This window comes from Lycorma delicatula, chromosome 1 (genome assembly GCF_047948215.1).
Source record: "Lycorma delicatula isolate Av1 chromosome 1, ASM4794821v1, whole genome shotgun sequence".
NCBI lineage: Eukaryota > Metazoa > Arthropoda > Insecta > Hemiptera > Fulgoridae > Lycorma > Lycorma delicatula.
In genome coordinates, this window is record NC_134455.1 from 192,444,998 (window position 1) to 192,458,404 (window position 13,407).

Below are 13,407 nucleotides of genomic sequence, written 5' to 3' on the forward strand. Positions count from 1 at the left end.
TATCTGCTGGGTGATAGGTGATTAAATTTAAGTTTAAAATATTTTTCCTGTAATTCTTTTCTGCATCACTACACTATTCCTTCAATCTTTGTTACTTAGCACTTTCTAATAATTTTTTACTTAAATGTCAATATGATTTTCTGTCTTTTTCGTCTTTTACAGTTTTATTCTTTGTGCATTCATCTAAGCAATTATTTATTATCCAAGGTTTTCTACTAATTGTGATCTTCCTATGTTAAATATTGCCTGCCTTAATGATTTGCTTTTTAAAAATGTACTCATTCTGTTGTTTTATCTCTGTTGAATTTTATTTATAATTCTATGGCTGAAAAAATGTTTCTTTTTATTTAAATTTTAACTTTATTCTATTTTGTATAAAGTGGTATAACAATAATAAGTGGTATATAATAACAAACATAGTGAGTCTTTAATTATGCTTTCTATTTTCAGGTTTAACCATTTTATTACCTTACATTCTTAGTACAAGAAGCAGTTGGTCTGACTGTAAGCTGAGGGTGTTTGCTCTCACCAATAGACAGGAAGAATTAAAAAGTGAAGAACTATGGTAAGAATTAATTTATGATGGAAAAATGTCAGAAATAACAAACAACTTATGATGCAAATTTCATTGCAAAATATTGCATGTATTGTAAATTATAATGAATTAAAAATGTGCTATTTATAATTTTGTTGTGTCTAGCTGAGAAGGACAAAGTTATTACAAATAATATGATTTACTAAGCATAGATGTTTCAAACAATGTAGCCTGTAGTGTATTCAGTAATTTAAAAAAAAAATTATTAGCAATTTTAAAATAAATGATAACTATTTAAGGTAATTTAATGACATAATGTTATTATGAAGTATTGTTAAAGGTAACATTTTTACCTTATTGCTTATACAAGGGTAGATCAAAAAATAAGGTTCCCTTCGATTTTACAAATAGACAACATTGTTTATTCTCATATAAATTTACATCGTTGGAAAGAAGAAACTTTGCTCTATTTTTCTACATAATCGCCATCTTATTCTATGCATTTTTGTAGACGGTGCTCCAATTTCTGTATCCCAATGTTGTAGAACTCTGCCGCCAACTCATTGAGGAAGCGTTTCACCTCTTCTTTGACTTCATCGTCGCTCCAGAAGCGTTGGTCACTCAAGTGTCCTTTAACTTGGGGAACAAGTGATAATCACTAGGCGTGAGGTCTGGAATGTACGGTGGGTGGGGCATGATAGTCCACCCAAAGTGTGTCAAAAGTTTGTGGGTTTGACGAGAGACGTGAGGTCGGGCGTTGTCGTGAAGCAGCGTTACACCGGCTGTCAGTCGTCCTCGCTGGTGGTTCTGGATAGCTCACCTGAGTTTTCTTAGTGTTGCACAATAATTGTCTGAGTTGATTATTGTCCCAGGTTCCATGAAATCGATCAGCAGTATCCCCTTACGATCCCAAAAAACACTGGCCATGACTTTGCCAGCAGGAGTTTGTTTGAACTTGTTTGCGACTAGTGACCCTGAGTAATGCCACTGTTTGGATTTTTGTTTAGTTTCAGGAGTGAAATGAAACACCCACGTTTCGTCTCCTGTAACAATGGCAATGGAGTTTTCACAATCCCTCCTTATCTTCTTGCCACTTTTGAAGAAACTGGCGAGCACAGTCAAGGCGTTTCTCCTTGTGTTCTGATGTCAATAGCCGCAGTACCCATCGAGCACAACACTTGTGATACCCCAATTTTTTGGTCAAAGCTCTTTCCATTGTACCATAAGAGCTCTGAAGAATCCGAGCAACAAGTTCACGGACGGTGATCCTCCTGTTTTGAAGCACTTCGCGTTGGACCATCTCGATAACCGCATCCGAAACTGACGGTCTTCGACTCCGTTCTTCATAGTGGAATTCCTGCCGACTGGCACTAAACTCCCTGCACCACTTTCGGAAGGTTTTGAATGGACATACACTTGTCGCCATACATCTCTGTCAACTGACGATGAATATCCACAGGTGGAGTCCCTTTGGCGTGCAAAAAGCGAATTACAGAACGAATCTCGCACTTGGCGAATCAACAAGTGGAACCTCCATCTCAGATGGCTGCTGAGCCAAGACTGAGCGGCGCAGCGAAGCGCGGCCGGGCGGAATCGAGAGTGGAGGAACAGCCGCGCACAGCGGTGTTACTGGATTTCGCCTCGCACCTTCCCGTGAGGCTGAAGCTCTTTGGGAACCTTATTTCTGGATCAATCCTCGTATAATGATATAATGAAGAGTGGGGTGAATACCGTGAGTCCCAGAAATGTGAGTAATTTTGCAGAAGATTACTTAGATATTACAAATATAATGTATGAAATGAAGTATAACTAAACTCAACTTTTAGTGGTATCATACTGTTTATTTAATTATTCAAATAAAATTCAAAAGTTATGAAAGATTCAACAACAAGCCTTATTAATAGAAAAAAAAAAAAAAAAAACATTACTACATAATGTGAAAAGTTACATCATCTTGCAGAAAAAAATAGATCAGTGGAATTGATTAATATAAACTAAATATATAGAAATATGAACTTAAAGAGCATATCATGTGCTAATACCAAGACTGAAGAATAACTTGTGTGTACATACATTTAACTAAAATAAATAATTAATAATAATATATTATAAACATTAAAATTACAATAATAACTAATTATGAAATAATCTATATTTACTATTTTGGTTATTTCTATTTTGTAAGTTTGGTTTATAGATACTACTGCTTATTGCTTGATAAAATAAATTGTAGCAGTAGTCATCCACTAAACTGACATCAATATCTGTGCTATTGCAAAGTATGTTAAAAAATATTCAGTATCAAATGTAAAGATAGAACAGTACTGAACACAGAGTTTCAGTAGTTTAAATCTAATAAGGACAAACCCATTAGTCTTTTATTGTATTGCTGGTGAGATTCCAATTAATGATATTTATTTATATTTGATTAAAATTCCCTGGTAATCCTTATTTTAAAAAACCACTATCATGATCATATAATAGAGAAACAGAAGTCAATGTTACAGTCAATGTAACAAATTATTATCAGCTTTAATTTTTATAACTGGGAGTATAATTGTTTTGTTGCAGATCCAATCTTATCTGACCATTTTTCCATTTTTAACTTTAAAGAATCTTTTTGGAGGTCAGCTTGAATAATATACTGTTTATTTAGATGGTAATAATGCATTTAAATGGGTTTTCTTTATTATGGTACAATTTAATACTTGATTTTTCTAAAGAACATTGAAGATAGAGGCTAGATAAGAACTTATGGTGTTATTCTACTCCATAACTACAGGGTTTGAAATTGAGAATGCTAATTTTTTTAAACATTCATTGAATATACAACTGTTGAAAACTATTTATTATATAAAGATGGGTATTAAAAGAAAAATTATAAAAAATACAAACAGAAAATGAAACAAAAGGTTCATTACAAACTATGCAAAAAAAAGTGCATATCTGAATGCCTCTAAAGAAGTCTGTGCAAGGAAATAAACAATGTCACCCTGTGCCCTCTAAAAAATTATTCCAACACTCGGTACAATTTTTTTTTTTTGCTGAGGCAGTGGTTGCAATTCACAAAAAAAGATTGTGCTATCACCAGTATTCTCCAACAGATTTATACAGCAGTACAATTTAAATTAATTATTTAATGGATCTATATGTACAAAATAATTTAAGTATCGTACAGAAAGTTTTAAATAACAGACACCACTATTACATTCCATCAATACACAAATTACATTGATAACAAAATTATATCCTCAGCAAATGCCAAAATTGGAATTTCAAGTTTCTTGTTTAATTATTTTCATATAATAAAGACAATTAAAAGTATATTATATATTCCAGATACTCAGCATTAAAATACATCCCAATTTAAACATGACACTCCGATTTCCTGTACTTGACCATATCTAAAATAGACCAATACATCTTCAAAATGTAAAAGAATCTCATCACAAGAACTAAACAGTTATCCACAGCACATCAAATCACCGCATTTAAAACACCTGCAACCTTTTGAATGCATTACATCACCCATTATATATGCTTATGTATCCAAACATTTCTTACTGAGAACACAAGACAATAAAATACTTAGCAAATGTTAAAGGCTAAATATAATCTTAACATTAATAAAAAAATATTCATATAGATTTAACAACATTTTCAGGAACAAAAATTGCCATGTAGGTTTCAAAACTACAAACAAAATACACAAGATTATAAAATTATCTGATTGATAAACATAACAGTATTAAGAGAATACAAATTAAACTTCTGAGACTGTACTAAATATTAAATTGGATAAAATGTACCTACATCACACACATATTTAAAGGACTTTAAATATAAACATATATAAACCTTAAATATAAACTGTAATAAACATAACACACAGTAATAATCAACATTTAAAAATTACTCTTGTTACTGCATACTGGAAAATACACACATGTGCGCGTGTGCGCGAGATATTAACCACAAATTTAGTTTTTACGTGTAGCACCAAACATTACAAAGTCGACAGACTTGAACAAAATTAAACTTACAAACAGTTAATAGTAAATTAGTTTATTTACTACCCTAATACTTTATCTACTTTTTAACCTAATAAATAATAGAACCTTAATTAAGATTTGTACCAAGAATATTTTTTAATTATGTTTTTTAACCACACACAAGTATCATTAGCAACAGCACTATCAGCAATACCAAAAAGGAAGACAGATCATAATAATTCTGTAAAGATCCCCATGAAGCTACTTCTAATCACATTTTTCAAGCTGATCTATAAATAATAGAAATGATAGAATTTTATTTAGAACTCAAGGTATGTTTCTGTAAGTATAAAAATCATAATGCCATATGTGTAAATTGTACATAAAAGAAATAAACTAACAGTTCATATTAATACAAATGAATATTAAGAATTGTCTGGAGAGCTAAGACTAATAACATAGTTTATGATATTGTTAAAATAAAGATTGTTTTTTTTTATTTTCAGCATGGCTGGTCTTCTATCAAAGTTCAGAATTGATTATAGTAGTTTAACAATGATTCATAATATACAAGATCCTGCAGAAGAAAAAACACAACAGTTTTTTGAACAACTACTGAAAAATTTCAGTGCTACAAATAATAATGGTATAAATTGCAAAAAAATAGTGAAATTTTATTACATAATTTTATGTAAAGATGAAAATGAAAAAATCTTTCAGTTTTATATTTATTCTTAAGATTTCAGTTGATTAGAGAAGGATGTCATAAAATCAGACAGCATGGACATAAGCAAAAAAAAAAAAACTAATAGGAATGATATGTTACAGGAGTAGCTAGTGTTTGGGGAGATATAGAGGTTTAAGTAAAAGGTTAAGTACTAGGTTTAAGTTAAGAGGTTGAAATGATATTAAAAGTGTTTTTACGATTTTAGTAAGATAGTGCAATTGATGTTAAAGATATATTTAACCAGTTTTATTACATGAGGTCTGATAGCTGTAATGTTTGAATTCATACCTACTCTTCAGTGCTATTTTGTAGATGAAAATTGATGTGGTTAACATCAACTAACTATACCGAAAATTCTTTGTCTCGAGTGAATAAAACATTAAAATGAGGACATAAATGGTTTATCGGAGTACTACTATCAACCAGTGTGTGTGAATATCACCGTATACTTTCCTCCCAGCATTGAAGTATAGGAGTTTACAGCAATACTTATCAGCAGAACTTTGTTCAAGTTAATCATGCATATCATTTGTTTTTTTGGAGTAACAAGGCTTTTTGAAGTTGGAGCTTGATTTTTGGAGAAAAATAGTTTATCAGAGGTTGAAATGTTTGTTTACATGCCTCCATTTCAGTTACAATCCTTTTTGATGTGTCCAAACATATCTTACATGATTACTGTATTTGTCTGTTTGGAAAAATGGAAAGATTTTTTGAAAGCACTTTTCACAAATATGGAAGGAAGTTGTAATAATTACTATTTCTTATTATTTATGTTTTAATATTTTAAATTTATATTTGCTGTACAGAATGCTGATTCTGTAGAATCAAAGATAGATTGGGCTCTAAATAAATTTTTTATGTGAATGATGTATTGCCTGTAGGTTCATAAGTATTTAGCAAAATAATATTTGTGATTCTGAATGTCTAATTCAGTTAATTGAAAAATTAGCCAACTGAATTCAATTATAAATTATATCATAAATTGGTTATGATTTCATAATCTTTATAATCTGATCTTGAGAAAGTATAAAATACTGAAAAAAATCGATTGAACTAGCCATTTATAATATCTATCTACAGTACCAGTAATCCATTTTAATACAGAGAGTTGGGCTAAAGGCATCTAAAAGTAACAGCTTATGTTAAGAGAACCAGTTAATATAATTTAATAATCCTTTTTTAATAAACACAGCAACTTACCAGTTTTTAATAAAGGTTTGTTCAATGTACACACCTTTTTGTAGCTTGAAAAAGTCTGGACAATAATTTAACTCTTTCCAGGTGTTTGGGAGAATGCAACATTATTAGATCAACAGCTTCAAAAATTCTCTGTTTTAAATAGTCCAAATTTTGAACTTTTCTTTGGTAAACCAACTTTTAATAAATTTCCAAGTAAAAAAAACCAAAGAAGTGGTAACTGGAGATATAGGTGGCCTTGCAATTGGACTTCCATGTCCAATTCAACATTTGAAGAAAGTGTTCTCTAAAAACATGGTAACATCTTGATGAAAGTGTTGTGGAGGACCATCTTGTCGGAAACTGAAGCCTACAGGAATATGAAGAATAGCAAAGTTCTCAAGCTTGTTGAGGTATGTGTGTTCTGTCACAATGGGCTCCATTAAAAAAATGAACCAATGATGCCATTTTTGCGCAGTCCTAACCAGACATTGACTTTTAGTGTATCCCTTTCATTTTCATTTACTGTATTGAGGGCTTTCAGTACCCAAAATTTGACAATTATTAACTTTCCCCACATATGATAGGTTGCCTCATCATTAAATAACAATGTATCAAGATAATTAGGATTGGTTTTGACTCTCTGTGCATTACCTCTCCAGAAAACTGATATCATAGGTGGTGATCATCTAATTTAACATGATGGAGGAATAGTAAATTTTAATAGTAAATAGTAAATTTTATGCTCACAAATGGAGCCGCTTATAAAATGTTCTGAACAGTGGATCGAGGAATTTGCAATTCATAACTAGCTCGCCTAATTGACTTTCCATAACTGGTAGTGAAGGTGTTTACATGATCCACAGTCTCGTCACTAACTGAAACTTTTGGATGATTTCCAGTTTTGAAACCAAGCTTCCAGTTTCTCTTGTAATATCCCACTGATGAGTAGACTTGGATGTAGGAGGATTGATATTCCATTCAGTTTGTACATCCCATTGAACTTGTGTAACTGATCGAAAATCTGCTAATCAAAGCATGCACTAAACGTTCTGGGTCCACATTTTGATTGGCTACTGCTGACTGCAATTGCATTGTGAGTCAAGCAGCATCTGCTGACCTTAAGAGTATATAGGACAAATTTTGTTGTCGGTCTCCATGGTGCGAGTGGTAGCATTTTGGCCGTTCACTTGGAGGTCCTGGGTTCGAATCCCGGTCAGGCATGGCATTTTTCACACACGCTATAAAACACTCATCTCATCCTCTCCGTAGAGAATTGCTTGACTGCAGACCTGAAGGTTAAAAAAAAGGACAAATTTTATAGCTGGCATACATTTAAGAGATTATGATGACTAGTTTTTTAAATATAGGCCATTACCTTTGGATACCTTTAGCCTGGACACTCTGTGTAAAATGAGGTAAACGAGGAGTAACTTTGGAGATAAAGATGAATGAATTTAGATTTAATGTGTGAGATGAAATTGCATATAGTACTAACAATATAATTTAAAATTTGATCTTTTGTTTGAAGTAATTATTTTTTAATTAAAAAAATATTTTTCAGAGGAAGCAGTTACTCAGTCAGAACTAGATACACTTCGTGATAGAACAAACAGGCAGCTAAGATTACGAGAACTATTATTACAACATTCATCTGATGCATCTTTAATTGTCATGTAAGTTATGAAAAAGTGATATGATTAAAAGTTAAAAAGAAAAATAAGTAAATGAAAATTAGATGTAATTTTTACTAATAATTATTATTAAGTATAAACATGACAATAATAATATATTCCAATAATTTTCATTATTGATTGTGATAAGTCAGCTGATTTTATAGAATTTGTGACATCAGCTAAATTTAAGTTTATTAAAATTTTTTGTCATGTTAGTTCATCAATTGGATTTATGCATACTCGTATTTTTAATTTATATATGTAGTGTGATTCATACATATTGGTCTACGAAGAACATATATTTTCTGTGTCCCCTGCGGATCATGAAAATGATACTTATAATTAAGTATTATTGCTGTAGTGATCTTGTTATAATTTTCTAATTATAGCATTATTGCCATTATTATCACATTTTTTAAAAAAAATTGGTGTTTATTACTTTTTACATGCATTTAATCATATTTTAGATGATCATTCTTTATTAAAATTAGTTTCCTTACTTTTATTACATGACTGCCCAAAAAGGAGTGTAATGTATTTAGGGTGTATGTTTGTTTCTCAACACTGATTTAGATGTATGGCCCTGTGTTGGAATTCTTAGGTTACTGGGAGTGTCATAGGCTATATAGATATGTATATAAATTAATATTGTACATTTATATAAATATATATTTAGTAGTGAAGATTTGCCGGTTGAAGCACAAACTTTAATGAAGTGAATTAATGAACTGTGAACTGTGAGTCTCTATCACTACGTGAGCTGGGTTTGAACTGAATGATTTGAATCAATCAAATGAATAATATTACAAAAATAATAGTATTAAATTTACTTTAAATAAAATAAACTAATATTAAATAAATTAAAAAAATTCTATTTAATAAAGATCTCTGTTTAATAATAATGGCTTCCCATAGGGGACTGAGTGTGAGGCTAGAGTGGGGAAGTGATTCAAACACCTCGTGCAAGGCTAGACCAATCATCACCATCAATTGGTAACAAACAGGGTGTCTCGGCAACCAATATTACGATTTTAATAATTCAAATGGGGTATTTGCTAGTATAATACAAAATCATGATGGAACCAATCCAAAACAAAAAGAGCAACTTTTTTTTCAGCGCCATGTTTTTTAATTTTTAATATTTATCTCTTGTATTTCTTGTAAATGGATGATTTTCTCTTAGCCAACATTTATTTAGACCTATCTGTATTTATTAAAATATTTTAATAAATAAATATATGAATAAATATTTTATTAAAATATCATTTTACATTCAACAGATTACACTTATATCCGTATTTAATACCAGCTACATAATGGCTAAATTTGGTTCATTTTCTCAGTTGCTTTTTCTGGTTTATTGTAATTTTAAAACAGAGACTTTACTATTAATGTTTTCTTCTATGTTGTTAAATGATTTTAATGTCTACATTAGACATAATTGCTGTATTGTTTTCTTTTTTTAAATTAAATTAATATAATTGTGTTTTTGAAATTTTCAATATTGAACTAAAAGGAATGGAGGTAGTGATTTAGTGATTTTTTTTTGTCACCATTATCTTCAGTGTTCTAAAAGATGTCTCAATAAATTAACTATGACTCCACAAATTTCTTTTCTACACTACTCTTTTTCTTTTCAAGGTATATTCTGTATACACAGTTTGCATTAAAGTTCCTGATTCTAGTGTTATACAATCTTTCATAAAAACAGTTCTACTCTTAAACAGCATAATTTCTGAATGAATTATTTTGTCATGACTGTAATTCAAGTATTTCTGATTATTTCAGATGTTAAGTGAACAAATTAAATGATAACTATAAATTTGTGGCAAGTTTAAAAATATATAAAATCCTATCAGAATTTTCTGTCTTATTGCTTTTTCTTATTGTGATTGAAAAACTAGTGCTTGGAATTTACTGTATTGATATCATTACAGTGAACTTTTTTTTCACTAATGTGCATTAAAAAATTAAAATGTAGCAGAAGTAAATATGATAGTTTTATTATAAAATATCCAATAATTTTTACTATTTTTTTATTGTTTGTATGTCTTAATTTTTTATTTCCTGTACTAAAAATTGCTTTTTTATTTGGAATTGTAGGTCATTACCTATGCCAAGGAAGGGAATGGTGTCAGCTCCTTTATATATGGCATGGCTTGAAGCTCTCACGAAAGATATGCCTCCATTTTTATTAATAAGGGGGAATCAACAGTCTGTTTTGACATTCTATTCTTAGTTTTTGTAGCATTTTGATCAAATGTTCACTTTAGAAAAAGACATATGCCAGGAATTCTTGGTTTGCTGCATCACATCATGTTAATTTTTTACTAAAATTTCCTACATGAAAGGAATTTTATTTTAACCTAGTGTTAAAAATTGTCTTTATTTTAATGGCAGTGAAAACAATCAGTGTCATTTTATTCATATTAAATAATGAATGACCAAATTTTGTACTTAATGACAATATTAATAATAAAAGTTACTGATGCAGTAAGTTCACTAAGAAGTTTAATATATTATTATTTAATTAAGAGAGTCAGATTTATAATATATGTTATTACTACCTCTAATAGTCATGTAAGACTAAAGCTGACAATGCATTTGTTAGCATCTACAGGTAGCATACAGTTAATGCTGAAGATTAAATCTAATGATTTTCAGATTTTAGATTCCTGTAATGTTAAGACTCATTCTTTCATTACTAGAATTAATTATTAAACAATTGTCATTTGAATACCAAACTCTTTTGGTGAGTTTTTGATTATTCTTTTCAAATTTAAACTTAAACAATTTTGATTGTATTGTTTTATTTCAGGTAAAAATTAATTGTTTTATTTATTTGTACTTTTATATTCTGTATTGCTTAATAGAAGAGCATGCTAAAGTAATTTGTAAGTTGCTACAAGGGGGATTGTTTTTTTTAACACTATTCAAAACATTAACTTGAAATGTATGAAATGCAGTTTAACTAAAGAGAAAGAAAATGATTATGGTAAACATATAGAAACGTCAAATAATTTTGTACTACTGTCCAACTACTTAATTATTTATGATATAATGTAATTTTTTACAGTTGTTTTTATCCTGTTATAAAATATCCCGTGTTACCATAACAATTAATATCTTAATTTGGTCCAATAAACTAGGAAATATAAACTAGATCTAATTTTTTTTTTGTAAATATTCCTAGTAAAAATTTTTAAACTAAATATTTTTTCCAGTAAATTGTTCACTCATAAAATCACAAAGAAAATAAAAAAAATAAATACTTTGTGTTTGGAATGTACACTTTCATTAACATCATCTTTAAAACCACTAAACAAAATCCTTATTATCAATAAAATCCCTTACTGGCAGTTTATTTGAAGTTCAACTTGTTGGCATGTTCTTCTACATTGACAGGCTTTCTTTTATTCATATTAAACCATAAAAAGAAAATATAATTTGAAAACAATTTTACAAAAATAACAATAAATCTAATGGGAACCATCAGATTTAACCATAGATTAGTTCAACCAAATGACAGTTGTTTAAATTACTTTGTACTTACTTGTTCATTAAATCATCTATGAAGTTTTGTAAAAATAAAAATTTGTTAGGAAAGACTTTCATTAAATAAGTGCAATGAGTAAGAAATATATATGTATATATTTTCAAGATAAGAATTTCTTTATTTTTGAAATCTTACAGATGGGATGAATCTTATGTACTCAATCTGATCTGCAATTTGCTAACCAAAGGGAAGAATTCCATAAAAATATTTGCTCATTATTTATTTATTTATTTAAGTGTTTCCCAAACTTTTCTATCATGGAACACTTTTTAAGTTCTAAACTTTTAAAGGAACACTACAGTAAATTTGGGTTTTTTAGTTATAGTAAATAACAATAGATATATTAGATAAACAGAATAAATGTTTATTCCAATTTTTACATAATACCTATAAAAGAAATGTGTTTTAATTTTACAGAAAATGACAGATAAAAATAATTAAATGAAACAAATATAAAAAAAATTAAAACATTTTAGTTTTCAATGACTTTGATTGTTTAAATTATGAATTTTTTTAATGTCAGGCACAGTGCTAGAAACCTGAATTCTTAGGTGCAGCATGAAGTCAGTCCTGTATCTGGATTCTATTGCAGTGTACTGTGAAAAACCTATCTTGCATAAATACGTTATCCCAAAAGGAAGTAAAATAAATATAAGTAGCTCATTATGAGAAGTTTAGATATTCTTCTGACAAACTTATCCAAAATTTAACAACAGTTTTTTAAATTTTTGTTTTATTCTGGAATCAGTTCAAATAAATTAATTTTTCAAAATTAGTTGCAATTATAAATTAAAATCAGTAATAATTAATTAATGCAATTATTATTTCAAAATCAGTAGCTGTTGCCGTGAAAGGATTTTGAATCCAAGAATTGTCTTCCTGGCACTGTGACTGAAAAATTCCATTGTAAACTTTATTGTCTATTTAAAAATTTTATTCATTTAAAAGGCCATCTAAGGTAGGAAAACAGTCAAATTTATATTCTTGTAGCAAAGAAACCCAGAATATCAACTGATGCAATTTTTTCTGTTAAATTAACAACGGAAATATTTCTTCCTTGTAATGATAAATTTATTTCATCACACACAGTAAATATATCTGCTAAATAAGCAACACGTAGTTATCTGAAATTTTGCACCAAATTGTTTGATAAAAAAGAAAAGCAGTAATTAGTTACACAGTTCAAACAATCTATCTCTACAATGCATTTCCTCTGGATAGCACCTTACTTCAGTGTGAAATAAATGTGCAGTATGCTACACATTACCTACTCATTGTATAAAATTTTAAAATAATCTGGATTGGAGTGGTCCAGATTTTATAGTGTACAACTATATCCAAGTGCTTTTTAAATATGTAGCTATTTTTTTTTTGTAACTAATGCCTGTCTATTCAAAACACAGTAAATTTTTGTTGCATTTTTAGCTATTTCACAAATGTGTGTCACAACCCCCTTTCATCTTGCCCATCATTGGTTGTGCACCATCTATACAAACTTTTCAGTCTTTACACTTTTTTCAATCAAGTCTGTTTGTATAAATATAATTATTAATGCAGTTAAGGATTTCTTCTCCAGTTGCTCTTTCTTGGAGAAATTCACGTAAGAGTAAATCCTTTTCAATGTTATTATTTTATACATAGCACACAAATATTAGTAAAACAGATAGACCTGTGATATTTGCTGACTCATCCATTTGTAAAACAAATTTATTGCAAAGTTTAAGTCGATTAATTAGCTCTGTCTC

At 29.4% G+C, this 13,407-nt stretch overlaps 1 protein-coding gene across 2 annotated transcripts in view; it reads left to right on the plus strand.

Moving 5' to 3' along the window:
* Positions 1–12,824, plus strand: part of NKCC (sodium potassium chloride cotransporter) — a 143,086-nt gene extending 130,262 nt beyond the window's left edge. For both annotated transcript variants that reach the window (XM_075369427.1, XM_075369417.1), the window contains 4 exons: positions 451–565; positions 5,034–5,173; positions 7,995–8,106; positions 10,210–12,824. In XM_075369427.1, the coding sequence (XP_075225542.1) occupies positions 451–565; positions 5,034–5,173; positions 7,995–8,106; positions 10,210–10,345 (503 nt within the window). In that variant the 3' untranslated portion in view covers positions 10,346–12,824. The remainder of the gene's footprint in view (positions 1–450; positions 566–5,033; positions 5,174–7,994; positions 8,107–10,209) is intronic.
* The last annotated feature ends 583 nt before the right edge of the window (positions 12,825–13,407 follow it).